Source organism: Eschrichtius robustus, chromosome 14 (genome assembly GCF_028021215.1).
Source record: "Eschrichtius robustus isolate mEscRob2 chromosome 14, mEscRob2.pri, whole genome shotgun sequence".
NCBI lineage: Eukaryota > Metazoa > Chordata > Mammalia > Artiodactyla > Eschrichtiidae > Eschrichtius > Eschrichtius robustus.
The window spans coordinates 87,519,337-87,539,121 of record NC_090837.1 but is presented as its reverse complement, the minus strand read 5'-3'; the positions used below and the strand labels follow the sequence as shown (position 1 = coordinate 87,539,121).

Below are 19,785 nucleotides of genomic sequence, written 5' to 3'. Positions count from 1 at the left end.
ACTACGAAAGTACAATGATAATATTTGGCAAAAACAAAAGTGATTAATGCTAAGTACTCTAGGTGCTGGGAGAGACCTGAAAATTAGAATTGATGCATAAGAGTTACAGGGTAAATAAGCTTCCTTCCGAGATTGTGCTGACTGACGCACAGTTCTGAGTCTGCATCCTTAACACAAGCCAGATCTCATCAAATGAGACCAAATCACACCATCATATAGATTCCTGGGGTTTCCTAGGTCCTCTAACGAAATGGGTCAGTTTTCCAGTCTCAGTTCTTTGGTTTAGTTTATGGAGGAGGCACTTTACTTATTTATATGAATTATTTTTGGCATGGGATATGGCTTCATTATTCACTCAGTAGTATTCATGAGACTTCCCTGCGATGCAGGTCGCTATCGTAATTCTTCCCCATAATGAGTCCCAGCACTGCAGACGAGTAAGCTATGCTTTTTCCTTCACAGCCAATGAGTACCTCAAAGCAGCTTTTAAATTAAAATATCAGAACCATTTACTTCACTATTAACAGGTGAGAAATGAGATCACAGAGGAGCTCATTAACCTGGAACAAGATTCCCAAATGGTCAATGTTTCATGATGATCCAAAGGCCTCTAATGTTGGGATTTGGTTTGTTTCTTTTCTTTTCCTTTCCTACTAATGGTCCCAAACATCTGTAGTTGTTTTCTGGTTGGTGATTTAGCTTTACCCACTGTGTTAGAAGCTCTATAAACTCTCACTCAGATCAGACCCTGAGGACATTCTGGAAAAAGAGTGAGAGTCTCTGGCTTATGGTTCTTTTTCTACACTTAAACAGTCCCTGCCCCTCCCCGCTGTTGTCTAAGGAAAAGCACACTACCTCCTGTGCCTTAATTTTCCTCATTGGAGTGAATTCCTAGGGTCCCTCGTGTTGCTATAATTTTTCAGATCTATAGTTGGGATCCTCTGACTGCAACACGCAGCCCACATACCTTACTGATTCTGAAAGGACATTCTTTGGTTTCTGATTCAGGAAATTTCTTCATCCACTTTCCAACAAAGTAGGCAGCATTAACCACAAGGATTTTGGTCTGGTCTGTTACACTGTTGTCAGCTAAAATGTTCTCAAAGCGGCCTGCAAACAATGTTAGGAAACCACAAAATTGCACGGGGTTATGCTTCCAAACCACCTCTGATGTCCCCATGCAAATCCACTGACTGGGCATTTAACCCTGGCTAGAGCCGCGTCATGTACAGCCTGGTAGCCCAGACCATCTCATTCAAGAAGGACCCCTTTTTCTCCTTGCATCTTGCCTCAACCAGACTTTCCAAAGAGACCTGGCGAGGAGAGTGAGGGGGAGAAGGGAGGGGGAAAAAGACGGAAGAGGAGCAAGAAGAAAAGCACAAGCTACCCCTGTGGAAAGCCCATGCTGTCCAAGGCCATGTGCTAGACATGCACATGCACGGTACCATGCATTGCTCCCCACTTTACAGATGAGGAAGCTGAGACTCCAGGTTAAGTCCCTCGCCCAAGATGATGCATGAGCAAGGGTGAATTCAGGATTCAAAGCCAGGTCTTTGTGACTCCAGAGCCTGTGCTCAGGAAAGAAAACGCAAGAAAGCTTACTTTCCACCGGGCCCTGTGCTTGGAACTGTCACGTGTCTTATCTCACTTCCCTCATGATGATCCTGTAGGGCAAAGGTCATTATCCCCATCTCATAGTTGAGGCCACGGAGGCTCAGAGAGGCCAAGTGGCTTTCCCGGTTCACTCAGCTGCCAAGCACGTCTGAAGCCACCAGGTCAGTGCTCCCCTCTTTACCCCACAGCTCACTGCCCCCTCCCCAAATCACACTGTTCTGTTTGCATCCTGGTCAGCTGTAATTACCACCATAAGCTCCGTAACAATTGTAATGACCGTAGTGCTCAAATCCCCAACAGCCAAAACAGTTAGGTGGTGATAAACCCTTAATAAAATTAAGTCCTCGCCTTTGAATAGCATTGACTTTTTTGCTAAGGATATTTCATTTACCTAATCTCTCAGATCTTCATACCACTGCTCAGGCCCAGCTCCTGAGCCTGTGACTAGGTGTGAAGGGCCCTGCACTGGTTTCATGCTCTGCTGTCGCCATCTTAAAATTCCTAATGCGGTTTTTAATATAAAGGGCCCTGTGTTTCCATTTTGCACTGGGACCCACAAACGATGTAATCTGTCCTGTCAGTGCTATATGCTGGGTCGAATACGTAAGAGCATCACTGAAGAAGTGGGGAGCTAGCAAGTGCTGGCTAACTTCAACCTCGAGCTTCTGGTTTCAAATTCAGAAGTCTTTTCACTAAACTACGTTCTCCAGTAAAAAACTCAAATTTATGAAGATTTTTAAAGAGAGTCCCTTGGAGAGAAAATGCAATGCATTAACAATTGTAAAAGCAAAACTGGGGAGCTTCCCTAGCAGTCCAGTGGTTAAGCCTCCGAGCTTCCACTGCAGGGGGCACGGGTTCGATCCCTGGTCAGGGAAATAAGATCCCGCATGCCATGTGGGCAGCCAAAAAAAAAAAAAAAGCAAAACCGTCACACAGCAATTTAAATGGGAGCTGCCTTTCACGTATACATTTTAAAATTGTGCCTAACCTGGTATTAGTTAGACCAGATTTTTCTTTACATATGAAGCCAAATAAAATTCATTTCATTAATAAATATATATCGATGTACACATTTGTGTGTGCATATGTATCTATGGCTACCATATATTATTTTGGCTATCATATATTATTTGTTAGCATATATGATCTAATTTAATCCTCACAACAACCAGGTAAAAGTTAAATCAGGTAATATATGCCCCATTTTACAGTTCAGTAAACTGAGGCTCCATATCCAACTACCTCAGTTAACAAGTGGCAGTGTCTGGATTTGAATCTAGGTCTTGAATGACTCCCAGACCATGTTCTTTCCACGGCCTCACCCTGCATTTATAGCGGGGGCTCCGGCATTCCTGAGTCAGTGCGGCAAGAGGGCCGCCCTGGCATTCTCACAGGGAGTGTATCTCTCCTGCCGCAGCAGTATGTCCCTCCCCAGACTTCTTCGGTGACTGCAGTGGCACCTGAAAAATCCAGTTTGCTCTTTCACAGTGAAGTGCTGTGTCCCAATAGCTGCCTCCCTATACAAACACTGTACAAATACGTCCCTTGGGAAGGGGGACATGAACACTGATTTGCACCCAAACTCATCTTAGCTCCAATTCCTTTCTAGCAAGGAGCGCACCTCACAGAGAATTTTAATGGAGGGAGGAGTCGGGAAAGGGAGAGGCCTGAGGGAAGCGCTGAGCAAGAGGCAGGGCCAGGTGGAAGCTGCAGAAGAGACCCCGGGCCCCGGGGCTATCAGATGGCCAAGGGTAAGGAGAGTTGTGAGACCTGGGACAAGCTTCCACCATGGTTTGTTTGGTTCTGTTTTTTCTGCATGTGTATTTGATTATCTAAGACCTTTTGTCTTTTTTTTCCTTGACAAAGTTGTAGAATTTTTGAGCCAAAAGTGGCCTCAGGGATCATCAAGCTATAGTCCAAGCCCTTCATTTCCAGATTGAAAAACCAGCCTCGGAACTGGCCCAGAGCCGTACTTTGTTAGAGGCACATCCAAGCCTCCAGAAGGGCATGTGGCAGCCCGTTTTAGCAGACTAAACCTGAAGTACTCAGAATTTCTGCCAACTGATGATATGACGCAGGAAATGCCCAGAAATCCAAGTGGTTGAAATGGCTTGATGGGCAAGAATTTAGCTTGTATACCAAAAACATTCAAGGAATCCTCCAGATGTTCAATCTTATACTTAGCAGATTCATGAGATGATATGGTCTGTTTATTTAGTGATTTATAGCAGAATAAGTAAAGGATACTTGCCATCTGTGAGTTCCTTAACTGAGTTGTTGATCTGACCTTTTGTTTCTTCCAATTTATCTTTGAAATCAACAGTTTCCATTTCATTTGCATAGGGTCTCTTGGTAGACCTGATGAACTCCTGAAAAACATCCAGTTCATAAAATCACAAAGCCCTTAAAGTCTGTAGTTAAACCATTATGTTTGTACACAATTCTAGCACAGGACTTTTAAATCTCTATTACTATGGATACTCCTTCAAAATCTGTAACACTATATAAATTGAAACATTATGTAAAAATCAATGAATTTTCTTTGTATTGTTTCATTTGTTCAATTCTAAGACAATATCAATTATTAAATGCCTCCATCAATTTAGCATCAGTTTTGGGGGAGAAAAGAAACATTATGCTACATGCACACAACAATTATAATATGAATGTCAATTTCAGAAACATTAAAATGTACATACAGATAAAATGTAAATTTATATATGTATGTCTTAGAATGGAAGAAATGTACAGAAAAGAGAACTCTATGAGAAGAAAAATCTTATCCACACTGAAATAAATAAATATTCTAAAGATGCTTGCTACTCAAAGTGTGGTCCAAGACCTGCAGCATCACCTGGGACCTTGTTAAAATGCAGAATCTCAAGCCCCACCCCAGAATCAGAATCTGAATTTTTAACAAGATTCCCAGGTGATTCATCTGCATGTTAAAGTTTGAAACACAGTGCTGTAAGGAACAGAGCAGTTCTTCTAATTATAATGCTTGTTAAAAATGCAAAACCTGGGACTTCCCTGGTGGCACAGTGGTTAAGAATCTGCCTGCCAATGCGGGGAACACGGGTTCGAGCCCTGGTCCAGGAAGATCCCACATGCCTCGGAGCAAATAAGCCTGTGCGCCACAACTACTGAGCTTGTGCTCAAGAGCCCGCGAGCCACAACTACTGAGCCTACATGCCACAACTACTGAAGCCCGCGCGCCTAGAGCCCGTGCTCCACAACAAGAGAAGTCACTGCAATGAGAAGCCCATGCACCGCAACAAAGAGCAACCCCCGCTCGCCGCAACTAGAGAAGCCCGCGCGCAGCAACAAAGACCCAATGCAGCCAAAAGAAATAAATTAAATAAATAATTCTTTAAAAAAAGAAAAGGCATTAAAAAAAAAAAGGAAAACCCTAAATCCGGTCCCTGGTGATCTTGATTCTAGTGAACCAAGGCCAGGAATTTGCACTTCTAACACCCAGGTAGTTCTGATACAGGTGGCCCTCCTCAGACCACACTTGTTTGTACTGTTACTAGTAAAATTATAGACGACATACAACCAACAGGAACAATGGAAACAGCCTTTTAAAAAATTCCTTGCAACTCCCGGTTTGAAATAATTCAAAATGTTGAGTGGAAAGTCAACCAAACTAAACACAGCTTGATTAAATGTCATGTCACTTCACTTCCTAAGCACAGGACTCCTTGGATTTTTTTCAGAACAACTACAGGCTTGCCCAGTTTGATTCTGTCCATTGCAACCCAACCTTGGGACTGAGTGTTACCATTTACTGACAGAGCTAAGAACATTCCAGACACTCAGCAAGATGAAGGGCCTCCACCATCTTCACTGCCAGCAACAAAATGCATTAAGCATCACTAAGGACCACCTAGGGAGTTTTTAAATTCTTTCCATGCCCAGGCCTCAACCCACATCTCAGTATTTCTTTAATTCCCCAGGTGACTGTTGGAAGAAGAATGGCTGTGTATATGTGTCTTTAAGCAGTAAGAATAAACTCACAACATCTAATGACTTATGTCCTCAAAAGATCCCCACCAGAAAAACAAATACGTATTGCTGAAAGTAGTAAAACTATGGCAAAATATTTAACTGGTAGTCTACCTTTTAGATTTGGAAAGCTTGAAATTCTGACCATCCAAACACAAATTGAATCAACTCGATATTACTACAGTAGAGAATGAACATCTATGCAGCCGAGGATGTTGGCTATGTGTTTCAAATACATATTTTTTAAAGTATTATGATATACTCTGGATCAAATTTAAGAATATATATGTGTTCTTTATATGATTCCTTCAAGAAATAGCTGAAATTACCACCTCTACCTTGTATAGATACCCACCTGAACAGCCTCATAAAACAAACAAAACCAGTTTATGACCGATGAAAACTTTTAATTCATACAGTTAGGATTTTTCTCACTGATTTTGAGAAGTATCAGGAGAACATTGTGTGCATGAACAAATAAGGTAAAGAACTTAAAATGCTGTCCCAGGCTATATGCCCTGCTGTTCAAGAACAAAGATGTTTAAATCATGAGCTGTCTTGCATCTATAGAGACACATTTATTAGAGAGTAATAATCCCATTCTCCATTTCTTTCAGTGAGGAAGCTAAGAGGAAGGGTGGGATCTGTGAATGTTTTAGAGGGAAAAGGAAACTCACAGCTTCTCTATATTTTAAGTTAAAATATGTGACTGCAATTGATTTCTTCTAGATTCAACCTCTCCATTAGGACTAATTTATTTTAAATAAATCGTAAATGAGCATCCTAGGAATGATTTTCACTGACAAAAAGTTGTTGGTCTAACCATGAGAACGTGTCACCCCTGATAAACAGTTGAATCTTGCTAATTGCTCTGAACCACTTACCATGGAAAGATTCAGAGATTTGTCTACATAGAGCCGTTTGATTAGTTTCAGGGAATAAAAGGAACTAAGTTTGTTGACATCCGATGTTACTGTTTGAAATCCAAAGAGCACATCTTTGACATTTTCAAAATGCAGGACCTGTGAAGAGAAAAAAATCCATTATCTGTGAAGCACTGCCTCTTCCCACTGCGGTGGACACATGGTCATGGTCAACCTCCTCGGGGTTGGTCTTGAGTATCTCCTGGCTCTGTTGTTCCCAGAAGCAAGGCTTCTCAACCTTAGCACTGCTGACAGTTCAGACTGGATAATTCTGTTTGGGGACCGGCGGGGGCGGGTGCTGTCCTGGGCATCACTGACCTCCTAGGTGTCAGTAGCACTCCTTCTTCCATTTGTGACAACACAAATGTATCCAGACATTGTCCAATGTCCGGGAGAGGGGTGAGGGAGGGGAGGGGCAAATTGTTCCCAGTTGAGAAACACTGCCATAAAGATACACTTCTCTTGCTTTAACTATAAGGAAATTTCGCCCTTTCTTCAAAGTGATGCCTCCATGTTCTTTTCCAAACTTGGAAAAGAAGGAAGCTGGGTTATAATTTCTATCCAATTTAGAGATAAAAAGAGAGAAATTAATACCGAGAGACAATCATTAGGCAGGTATCAGATTCCAGGATAGAGGTGTCCCTAGCCAGAGCCTATCCAGTCCCTTTAGTTGCTCTAACAAGCGCCAAATGGGCTGATATGTCATTTATGGTAGGCAGCTGCCATGCCATCGATGGGCTACAGTTAGGTAGCCTTTGCATCCCGCCCTGTACCTACTAGAAATGTCATCTTGCCCAACTCTTCAGAACTGTACTTTCCCCTCTGTAAAATGAACTGAGAACACCTACTCTTCTGAGAAGCTATGAGGATTACAGATATTATAGGTTAAGACACCTAAAATATCGTATGGATTCAAAATGTTAATAAGTATTCTTATAGTAATACCCTAAGCCACTTAAAACTAGGATGCTATCTTCTGTAAGACCTAAATCCTTTTATTTTTTTCCTAACTTTTCTTTTGTTTCAACCAATAGCTCAGCATCTCCTCTGCTCCATGGTGCCCAAAACATGATGTCAGGATAAGGTGATTTTCTCCTCACTCCTAACTCATAAGAACCATGCCCTGATGCCACACCTCAGGTGATCACTAAATGGGCACATTGCACCATCGAGTCACACAACCTCCGTAGTGCAGGGTCAAATTGGCTGGTCCGAGGCTGCACATAACCCTCATGCCTAATGACAGGCAAAAAGACCAGAAAATTAAAGAACCCACGTAACCACTGTGGGGAAACAATTGCATGTACTGAAAAGACCTTTGTTGTTATTACTGAGGAACAGACCCACTACCAGGAAGTCCTCTTTTCTATCTCTTCTCTAGTGGGAGATGAGAAATGAGGAGTGAGAGATGGGGTAGGGATTGTGGGGTGGAGTTGAAAGAGGAGGACAGATGAAAAGGTGCAGCTCCTCTTCCCACAAAGGAAGTTTCCTTCTCAAGTCCCACTCAGTTTCAAGCGTAAATTTGCCATCCTGACACAAATAACATTTTGTGGGTCATATTTTCTGGGGGTTTATAGATAAAAGATGTTCCCTTTTTAAATGCTTATGAGCTCATGAAAAGAGAGATTCTGTTGAACTGGAATGATCAATGGAAGAATAATAATGGAACGGAATTAGAAGGGTTTTCACTTATTATCTAAAGGTAAATGGCGAGGATTGGCGGGTAGGGGGTAAGAGGCTGAGCTGCTCGAAATGGGAAGGAGGTCAAAAGGTACAAACTTCCAGTTATAAAATAAGTCATGGGGATACAATGTACAGCATAGTGACTATAATTAATAATCCCGTATATTTGCAAGTTGCTAGGAGAGTAGATCTTAAAAGTTCTCATCATAAAAAAAAAATTTTTTTTGTAACTGTGTATGGTGACAGACATTAACCAGACTTACTGTGGTGATCATTTTGCAAAATATACAAATATTGATCATTATACTGTACACCTGAAACTAATATAATGGTACATGTCAATCATACCTCAATTTTTTTTAAATAATAAAAGTAAATAAGGACTTAAAATGTAACAGTATAGAAAATCATCTCATTTGAAGGTCTAAGAACTTTACAAAGATAGTAAACCATAGCCAAAAAGGGATTCTTAAAAATTTTTTTATTTATATGTGTACACATATATATACATACTCCTATATACGTGTGCGTGCATGCGTATGTGTGTGTGTGTGTAAAACATCATCTTAGCCCATTCTTCTCAAATGGGATATTCAAATCCCAGGGAGTATTCTAAAACATAAGTACGCACAATCCATCTTCTTATTTATCCATGTTACTTAAAGGTAGATAATTTCAAACATTATTTCTGTATTGAAATAAACATGGATATATTCTATCTATCCAATAAGGATATAGAATAGGGTAGAATATATTATAGAGTAGAATATAGTTCAGGCTGCATTTTAATATAAAGGATGATGCTGTAAATACATTTCGTGCGTAAGACGGGGGTGTAGATTTACACTCTTTCTGGTCAGGATATTTGCAGTGGAACATTTAACAAACATCATCTTGATTGATGCTTACAACATAACGGGTAGAAAGATGTCAGGTGACTTGCCAAAGGCCACTTGTTAGTGGAAAACTCGTGATTGCCTAGCAGATCCCCGCGTTCTCCACAACAACATAGTACCTGTTCTAAACATGGGTTGCAGGACAGATAAATGAGCTTTCACATTTAAAAATAGATTAAGAGAGTGCTGGAAATGGCGAAACTCTTATTCCTGAGCAATTCTGACCACAGAGCCTCATTCCTTTTTCCCCAGGCACCACCTGTGTGTTCTTATAACTTTGCTTCCACTCAAAGCAGAAACAAGGCATGGGGCTTACCTGTCCAATTTCGTTTGCTGTGTCACCTTTGGCGCCCACTTGAACAAGTGACAGAGAGGTGGAGAGACAGATTGGAGAGAAGAGGACATTGCCCGCTGGCTCCTTTTCACACAGTTGTTTGAACAGGTCAACTGCAAAAGCCGAATTTGCCAGTCGCAGGGCATCCATTGTGGGCCTAGAACAAAGGACAAGAGTGAGGTTATTTCTAAATCATCCTTAAAGTGTTCTCAACTGCATTTTGCCAACGCAATAAGAATTCTAGTCAAACAAAGTCATGGTCTTGGGTAGAAGAGAGGAAGGAAGGAACTTTCAGTAAATGCAAATTTAAAAGCCAGTGGTAAAGAAACTCCTGCACAAATGTCCTAAGATCTGAACACCCAACATGTGAGGTCCTCTGTGTGTACAGCTCTGCCCGGAATCTTCAAATTCGAGCCCACTTGGCTATGATGGCCTCTGCACGTGGTCAGAACAATGGACAGCACTGATCAAAATCAGTTGGTTTTATTTATCCATATTGTTTCAGTTAGGATTTAGGTTAAAGCATACAAAATTGACTTTTTTGTAGATCAAAAATAGTCAAATCACAGCAGTTTTGTGTGATTCAAGTTAATATTTAGTAAGTGTTATGGGCTGCATTGTGTCCCCCCAACCCCCGCCCCCGCCCAAAAGGTAGGTTGAAGTCCCACCTCTGGGTAACTGTGAATGTGACCTTATTTGGAAATAGGATCTTTGCAGATTGAATCAAGTAGAGGTCATCAGGGTGGCCCTAACCCAATATGACTGGTGTCTGTTTAAGAACAGGGGAAAAGACACAAAGACAGACGTGCAGAGGGAAGATGATGTGAAGACACAAGGGAGAACACCATATGGCGACAGAGGTAGAGATTATTGGAGCAATGCTTCTACAAGCCAAGCACACCAAAGTTCACTGGCAACACCAGAAGCAAGAGAAAGGCACGGAACAGATTCTCCCCTAGAGCGTGCTGAGAGAGCAAGGCCCTGACAGCACCTTAATTTCAGAATTCTGGCCTCCAGAACTGTGGGAGTATAAATCTCCACTGTTTTAAGCCACCCAATTTGTGGTACTTTGTTACAGCAGCCCTACAAGATTAATAAAGTAAGTAATGCCTTAGTAGGGCAGCCGGCACATAGCAATATTTAATAAATAATAGCTATTATTGTTTTTGTTGTTAGTACATTATCTACTATGTGGAAGACACTACGAAAAGTATTATAAGGATCACCTGAGTACCCCCTCCCTTTCTCTGAGTTTTCCACCTCTTTGGGCAGATATGTATACAAATAAGCAGAATGCCATGCCATGTGAACAGTGGAACAAGTAACATGGGAGCTAAAGAAAAGAGAGGGCAGCTTCATCTAAAAATACGGAGCCGGGTAAAGTGGAAATAGCAGCAGTGAGCCTCTGGTCTTGTCTGAGAACTCTCGTTCTCATTACCCCTAGAAGACGTGACACTGAAGGTCGTCAGGAAGGATGTGCTCCCCGGTGCCAGACAAAGCATCACCACTCAAGACAGAGGGCTTCCCTCAGTCGGGACTCAAGGATGTGTTACAGTCGAATGCATGAATAGGATCTCAATTTTGCACCTTATACCTGAACAGAAATTCAAAATGCAAAGACGTGAGAATAAGATCAAGGAATGGGCCCTTGATCTTCAAATAGTTCTTTGGAATTCTCCCTTTTATGGGACATGTGGCTTGTGTGTAGGATGGAATCAAAAAGATTATAATATATCTTGGAATCTGTAAATACAAGCTCATTAGCAAAAAAAAAAAAAAAAAAAGTTTTGTTGACCCGTTCATGCTCACTGGTCATCTCCAATGGCTGCTTCCTCCTTTGTCCAAAAAGTACAGCTAAGTGAACTCAGTGTTCTCACTACGCACCTACAATAAGGTAACCTGAAGTCAGGGCAGGCATCTTACATTTCTTTAAGGCCTACTACCTTATGCTCTCTCATCTGGGGAGAGCTGGGGGCCATGAGATGAGAGTGAACTCTCAGGGGAAGCAGACCGGCATGAGGAAGGCAGAGGGCAATGAGACAGAAACAGAAGTATGTGTCCACCACAGGGAAATTAAAAGAAACTTCCTAAAAGTCTGTTTGGGAATCCCAAACAGACTTTCAGGACAAGAAAACTGGCTTTCTCCAGCAGCAAGTTTAACACTGATAATGCTGAGTTCATCTATGACTAAAATTCAACAGGAGCTATTTCTCTACCAAATAGAAAAGCCTAAATGAGGTATTTCTTCACCAAACAGAGAAACCTAAACCCAAACCCCTGCGAACTTCTCAAAGCTTCAACAACTCAAGGCCTAACCACACCAATGATAGTATGAAAACATACCAACTATGTTTTAACAAGCCCAAGTAGTTCTTCCCAGCCCATATTTCCAACCACCCAGGAGGAGAAATTAGAATAATTTTGCATCATTTATAACAAACTTTGAAGTTTGATGTCTTTTGTGTTTTTAAGGCCTTGGAGTAATCTGCTGAGGGAGTTTGACGGCAGACACCTAAAAGTGGATCCCAGAAGTGGATCAAAGTGTAAGGAAATGCCGTTTTGTTCCACTGAAGTATTATTCCTTCATTCATTATAGCATTTTGCAATGCGTTTCTTCTAAATGGCTCTATGTGAATACAAGATCATGGTGGCTTTAAGTACAGTTACATATATATTACATATTATATATTATATGTAATATATATATATATACATACATATTATATATTACACAATATAATTAACACTTAGTTGCAATTCAAGGCTTAGATTCAGTCCCTGTTGGAGAATGTAAGTCAGGGCACACCTAACATCTGAGGTGTCTATAGGGGTAAATGATCACCAACTATGTAATCAATCAAATATTGCCTGGTAAATCTAATCAGTTGCTTGGTGATTAGTGGCAAGTGACCTAAAAACACTGTAAAGCTGATTTGGTCTGAGATAGTTCAAGGGATGATTTTGGCCACAGCCAACTACCACCTCACTGTGGTGCAAGATGAAGCATTTAAACAAATCTCAGCAACTTTAGCAATACACACCCAGGAAAATGGGTCAGGTTCCTATGCAGACCATTTTGCACGAGCAAATGCTATAAAAATTGTGGGTACAAGAGTAAAGATTAGCAATTCCTGCGTAGTAAATTTACATATCTAATGACCTGTTCAGGGTGCTAAAATCGCTGCAGATTCTTTTCATTGTATTATTCCATTGTTACAGAGATAACTTCTCTCATTTTCATGAAAATCTTCTAATGATTAGAACAAGTAAGGAGAATTTCATTTACAGCATCAACATAGAAAACACCACATCTTTTATTGACTTAAATGTTTAAAAGCCACTTTTAATCAGGGAAACGTGAAATGAAAGTTTAAGTAGTAATAAACAAACAACAAAGAAATGCAACAAACAAACAACAAGAAGTTGTAAGAGTTTAATTGTAAATTTGCCTGTTTTGTTTTTATTGTTTGCAATACATCCTAAAGCCATAAACCTTTAAAGGGGGACAAGAACTTGGATGGATTTAGTCTGGCCCCATCTCTTCAGTTTACAGGTGTGGAAAGGGAGGCACACAGAGACGAAGTGATTCTCCCAGGCCACCCGCTCGGGGAGTGAGAGTGGTCAAACCAGACCTGGCACTCACTCTTCTACGTTCCAGCCTGGTAGCTCCTGACCACACGTATCACCTTCCTTCTTGGTAATTGTGTCTTTGCTGACATTTGTTCTCTCAGGAGTCTTTAGAGTTCCAAAAATCCTACGTGTCCTGGATTACCCCTTTAGAGATACCAAGATACCTTACATGTTTTCTTCTTTTTTTTTTCTTACATGTTTTCTTTTTTTTAAATCAACACAAAACTTTTTTTTCCTGATTTTCCAACTGGCAGAAACTCATGTTCTCTTTCCACTCTTTGTGTTGCAAACTATCAATCTTATATTGCTTTCATTTAATAAGTATTAACTGAGTACCTAATAATGCGTGTCAGGCACCCGATCTAGACATGAACAAATCAAAGGTGAACATAGCATGGTTCCTGCCTCTGAAGAGCTGTCACCTAGTGGCATGATATGTGCTGTAGGTGTGATGGGTGTTTTGATGGGGGCACAAGTTATCATGCAGCCCTTAGGGGAGACAGCGCACTCATAGTAGAAATCTCAGTGAGCTCTCCTCAGAGACAGTGACATCAAATAAGTCGCACTACAGGTGCATCCTAAAGAATAAGGAAGAGTTAGCCATGCAAAAATGTGTGCCAGAGAACTGCTAGTTCAGAGACAGCAAGCAGTCCCCAGATGAATGCAGACATGTGCACCGGGGTGTGAGGAGGCGTGGGGAGGTCAATTCTCTCGACTCACAGGTGCTCACTGGCCCCTGCATCAAGATTTTCTAATGTTTTCTAATGCATCTAAGCCAATATTCCCCAAACTTTTCATCTGTAGACCATTTGGTGGAAACAATCCTTAGGCAATACCTTTGCCTATTACAACAACTACAATGGAATGTCTAAAAACATAGTCTGTGCTGCTCACTTTCTAACCTCACAAGGAAAAAAGTCAGAGGCAGATCAAGAAAATAGGAGATCCTGCAGCTTCTGCCATGTGAAAGAATAGCATGAGGATTAATGAGGTGATGAAATGAGTAAATGTACATGAAAAGTGCTTTGTCAGCGGGAAAGGACAATGTGGCTCTTAGTAATAAGATCAACTGCTTAATTTCCAATGGCAGGGGAGCCTCTGCTTTGCTCAGATATTCTGAGCCATCGTATCTGCTCCCTTCTGGTTGGAAGGCTGATCTTGACCACTGAGCCATCCCACCGCTGCCTAAAACAGTAAAACAGGGCCAGACTCACCATGCCAGGATGACCAAGATTGCTGAGACTTCATACCTTCAAAGTGAACCCACAACCCAGAGGGACTGAAGTGGCAGAATTCAGGTGCTAAGAAGCAAAGATATAAACCCGCTGACTCACACGTAGAGAATCCTTTCTTCAGACAAGCTTCCATCTCTCCACCCATCCAGGAACCCACCAAACACCTGCATATATTGGTGGGGACGGAGGTTTTGACGCACCCAATTCTATTCAAAACCTCTTCAGTAATGTAGGGGTGACAAAGCTGTTAAGAAAACTCATGGTGACCTGGGAAAGTCCAGGAGCCGTGAGTTTGAAGACTTGGATTCCACTTCATCCCGCCCCATATAAGCCAGGGGACTTTGGACGCCCCTTCTCCTCCGTGAGCCTCTCCTCCTCCTCCACAAAATGGGGGGTGGGGGAGATGTGAGCCGAAGGATGTATAAGACCCCTCAGCTCTGTGAATCTGAGCCTCATCTGATTACGAGCCTACAGAACAGCCTGGCCTGTTAAATTGCTCTTTAGGGTGACACGCTTAAAGAAAGCCATCAAAACAGTAGCTTCTATGAGGAAGAAACTATGAGCCAACCTATTCGAAAAGTCGTCCAAGAACACACATTTGAAATCTGTAATTTGCTTCAAGTATCTCGAAGCCCAGGAAGAGGGAGGGAGGATACTTCCTGCCTGGAAGAACGCAGTTGCAAGTAAATGGACACCCACTGGATGCTTTAAAATGCCAAAAAGAACAGCAGTTCTGAAGTCTGAATCTCAGCCCACAGTGCCAGCCCAAGAAGGTGAGCCCGACACTCCTGCGCGTCTCCCCTTTCTTCAGGTTTGCGGCACCGCACCCTTTCCGAAACCAGCTCCGCAAAACTCACTCTGAGTTCCAAGGTAGGGCTGGAAACGTCCTCGGAAATACTCTCTCCTCCGCGAATCACTGTGGGGCCCTCCCAACACCAAAACCTCCCGGCCATGCTGTTTCTTCATGCTCTTGCCTTGTGCTTTTAAGTGATTTTGCTCCCTACACGGCATGCCTGGTTCCCAAAGGGCTGGGCGCTGGAAATGCTGCCCATGTAGGGGGCGACAGGCGTACTGAAGCTGACAGCCTACTCTTGAAAATAAGCCATTCTGCCCACTGTGTTCACCATCTCAAAGAACTATTTTCTTTTAAGACTTGCCAAAAAGAGGGAAATCACCACCTTGCTACTTGCACTTTGCTTACCTGAAGTTACAGCGATCGCACGGCCAGGGAAAAGGAAAACCAGATGCGGTAGGACCTCGATGTGGGGCAGAGGCAGGCTGCTTGCTCACCTGAACGCCGACCGAGGCCACGCCCACTGTGACCACGCCCTCCCTCCCCTCCCTCCGTCCCTCCCACTTCTGCCCTGGCCCTTACTCATGCCTCTTGGCAGCTTGTCCGTGATTGGAAAAAATGATTCACGCTGAAGTTGCTGTTGTCTGCACAGCTTCTAAAGGCCTGCAACATGCTCAGGCAGGACAGGGCTGTCGGCGGATCGTGCCTTAGGCTGAATACACGCATACATACAGAAGGGCAACCCTAGTAGCCCACGTGGGACCGGAAGGTGAAATATTATATAAAATAGAAGGAATATGTGATGGTCGTAATAATTCGTACTTTTCAAGTATGGTGGTGCCAAAGAAAGCACCCTCACCTCCATGGCTCATTCTGCTAGATGCCGAAGAGGTAGCTAGCTACCTATTAAACAGAAAGGTGATCACAAAAGAAAGTAAAGAATATACAAATTAAATACATTATACTTAGCAGAATATGTAACACCAAATTGATGGGACAAATTGTTGATGGGGTTCCCAATAAAATATTGTGATTAGGATTACCCAGCTTTAGGGACTTCCCTGGCGGTCCAGTGGTTAAGACTTTGCCTTCCAATGCAGGGGGTGCAGGTTCTACCCCTGGTCGGGGAGCTAAGATCCCACGTGCCTCTCGGCCAAAAAACCGAAACATAAAACAGAAACAATATTCAATAAAGACTAAACAAATTTGTTGTTAATAAATTAAAGACTTTAAAAATGGTCCACATCAAAAAAAAAAAAAAAAAAAAAAGCCTTTGAAAAATAAAGGATTATTTTGCCCTGGAATCTCTTTGCGAAGTCTGCTGTTTGCATATTCCAGAGTTTTCCTGCCTTCCTGCAGCTCCTTCTTTCAGTGGGAACTCCTCCCTTCCTACCGAATCTGTTCTCCAGAAAAGGACCTGAAACTGAGCCAATTACTTATCTGCTGTGCTCATTTAATATTCCCTGTTGTTCATTTCCCACATTGTCTCATAATAATCTATTTTATTGTACGATCTCCTCTATCTCGCTACGAGAATCTTGAAGGTAAGGACCAAGCCTCATTCATTTTTGTAATGCCAACACTTGGTATGGTCTTGATAGACAATGTGCAGTCAATTAATGCTTGTCGACTAAATGAAAGGGAGCCACTCATTTTGCTAAACTAAGAGTGACTAATAGCTTCCCTTCTCTCCATGCCCTGGGTGTTTTATTATGAACCAGGATCAAAGTCATAAACTAAATGAGTTGAACTCCTAAAGTAGAATTTTAGGCATCAGGGGAGCAAGTAGAGGTAAGAAGGTCATAACAGGGTGATGTGGGCAGGATACCACTCGAAAATGACACTATCCAGCTGTGGTGTGGAAACGTGGGTTTAAACGGGCCGAATCATAAATTTAGAAACTGACTCTACAACTCACTGCTTGAGAAATCCTAGGCAAAGTGATTAACCTCAGTAGCCTCAGTTTCCTCATCTGTAAAATGAGACACATATATACACGAAGAGACAATGCACATAAAGTGTCTGGCCCATAGCATGTAGTTATTATCAGCATTTCGCCTATTCTCCAGGCAGGCGCAGGCTCAGGGAATAATCATAATGGCCAAAAGGCTGGTGCAGGATATTCACATTTAATTCACTGCCATATTTTATTGAACACCTGGTACCTGCTTGCTACTGTGTCCCAAAGATTTAAAGAGACTTGCACTTAAATCAGAAATCTTTGTCCACTCTCTCTTTTGATGTCTGAATTCCCTTTTCAACTCTCCTGTTCAGGGCTTGTCTAACCCGGGCAGAAACACTTCCAGAGACAGGAATTCAGCAATACCCAAGGAAGCCTGAACGTAACTCTGACTCTTGAAAATAAATGTTTCTTTAAAAATATTTAGTGGGAAATGACATAACTGTTTGTAGGAAGAAGCATTTGCTTTATAATTCCAAAACGAATCTATAATTGTCTTCTCTCTCTTTTATGTGCCACAACAAAAAAAAACCAAAACATGTTATTGACTTTGTATTTAAAAGAGTAGATTTTGTGTGTGGGAGGGACGAAATACAGCTCAAAAAATGAATTAGTCATTCATTCATCATACAGCTTTATCAAGCAATAATTTCCTCTAGATCAACAACAGTAATCATCAGCTCAAATATTTAATAACCTAGGAGACTGTTTTGTTTGTGCTTTTCTTTACCTGTAGGTTGAAATACTCCAAATGTTGTAACTTGATTGCTCAGCATTCTGGCGGCGGTGGCTTGGTACACCCAACCACTCCCAGAATGACTCAGAGGAGCTTTGTTACAGCACGCTTAGAGTGGTTTTCTCCCTCTCTCTCTTCTCTTCCAAGAAGATGAATTTCAGCCGCAAATTCTTAAGCACCCTCCCCAAATACCTACAAATCATCAAGTGGATTTTTTTTTTCCCACTGATCAGTGTTCTTCCCACCGACGCTTATGACAGCTCTCCCGTACAACAGAGGAATAACCCGAATCTTACACGTTTTCAACAAATTACAGAAATTGCACAATAAAGGCTCCCCTCTACTCACTGAGGACTATAATCTCCTTTCCGCACGTGGAGAAACTGAGTCAGGAAAGATAAGGCAACTTCACCTTAGAGTTTCTGAGATAGAAAAAAAGTTTCCAAAACCCCAGATTTATAATCCTTAACCCTGACTATGTCCATTTCGAGAATCCAACAGCTTAACATGTTTTCATACTTCCTGTCTTATCATCATCTAGTGTTTGAGAAGCCTAAAATTCCATCTAGAAGAAATTTTATATTAAACAGCAACCTTTTCTGGAAAATAATTTACATGAATTCTGCTAATGTACATGAAATTTTACTAAGATGCAAACTTAAGGGGGAAAAAAGCTAAGTGAAAAAAATAAAGATCAGGAATCCAGAGATAAACCACAGACAACCAGATGGCATAAGTGGCATAATTTGCCTTTAAAATCCTTAATACTGTGTGTAAAGGCAAAATCCAAGCAGAAAATTCACATCACTTAGATTTGGTTGATGGATGTAGAGAAAAGAGAGGATGACAGTGTGGGAAAGAGAATGCATCTCGGAGTTGATTCTGAGCCACACTCCACTGCTCACTGGGTGTTAATCATCGGCAAAATATTTAACTTCTCTGGACCACGGAATCCTTCACATTAAAAGGGAGGGAGGGGTTGGACTCATTGTCCTTATGTTCCTTTAGGATGTAAAGGTCAAAGAGTGAAAGCCTGCCTTTACCTAACCAAACAGAGCTCAATTACTCTTGAAAATGGATAGTATGGAATACATTGGGATGTGACATAAAAATGAAATAAAAATTAAACATATTAGTTCATTAATGACTGGGTTTTAATTCCTGAGGTAACAGAGCTATACGATCTGGTGACTTCACATTCAGCTGTTCAAATATTTGCATATATACACTATGTTACCATTTTCTTTTCTTATATAATTCTTATAGGACAAAAGGAACAAATAGAAGAATCAAAATGCAACCTTTCCAAAATATCCAGTAGAAATAAGAATTTCAATACAACTGGTAGGAATGTACATTGGTCAACTCTTCTTGGAAATAATTTAGCAATATGTTACCTTATTAGTAATCATCTCCTTCAACCCAATAATACAGCTTTTAGAAATCTGTCTTAAGGAAATAATTACAGATAAGGTCAGTGATTAATCTACAGAAATGTCCATGTTTGTATTATTAATAACAGAAAAACTAGAAACTAGCTGAATGTCCATCAATAAGCAAATAACTAAAAAAATGTTTTCTAAGACTAATACTCACAAAATTAAGTTGTCTAAGAGTAGGTTAAATATATATATATATTAAATATGTATATGGAAACTTTTGTTTCATGCCGTAATGCACTTAAGGTTGTATGATTTATATTAAGAAATTACGTGTGTGTGTGTACTTAGAGGGCAAAGAAAATGCATAAAATAATTTTAACAGTAGTTATTTCTGGCTAATGAAATTAAAGAGTATTTTTATTTTCTGTCTATAGTTTCCTGTATCTTCCAAATTTCCTACAATCATCATATGTCATTTCTATGACTAAAAAGTTATGTTTCTTTTTTTTTGAATTTTTGAATTTTATTTATTTTTTATACAGCAGGTTCTTATTAGTTTTCTATTTTATACATATTAGTGTATATATGTCAAAG

At 41.1% G+C, this 19,785-nt stretch overlaps 1 protein-coding gene across 3 annotated transcripts in view; it reads right to left on the bottom strand.

Annotated features, from left to right (window-relative positions):
* The window catches only part of SERPINB5 (serpin family B member 5), a 67,318-nt gene that overhangs the window by 9,074 nt on the left and 38,459 nt on the right, over positions 1-19,785 (bottom strand). Inside the window, exons 1-5 of one of the 3 annotated variants that reach the window (XM_068562846.1) lie at positions 15,522-15,616; positions 9,438-9,612; positions 6,504-6,641; positions 3,866-3,983; positions 968-1,110 (exon numbers count right to left, since the gene is read on the bottom strand). In XM_068562846.1, coding sequence (XP_068418947.1) covers positions 968-1,110; positions 3,866-3,983; positions 6,504-6,641; positions 9,438-9,605 — 567 coding nt within the window. In that variant the 5' untranslated portion in view covers positions 9,606-9,612; positions 15,522-15,616. Of the gene's footprint in view, positions 1-967; positions 1,111-3,865; positions 3,984-6,503; positions 6,642-9,437; positions 9,613-14,299; positions 14,370-15,521; positions 15,617-19,785 lie in introns of those variants that run through there. The other 2 variants (XM_068562848.1, XM_068562847.1) reach the window with 2 other exon arrangements.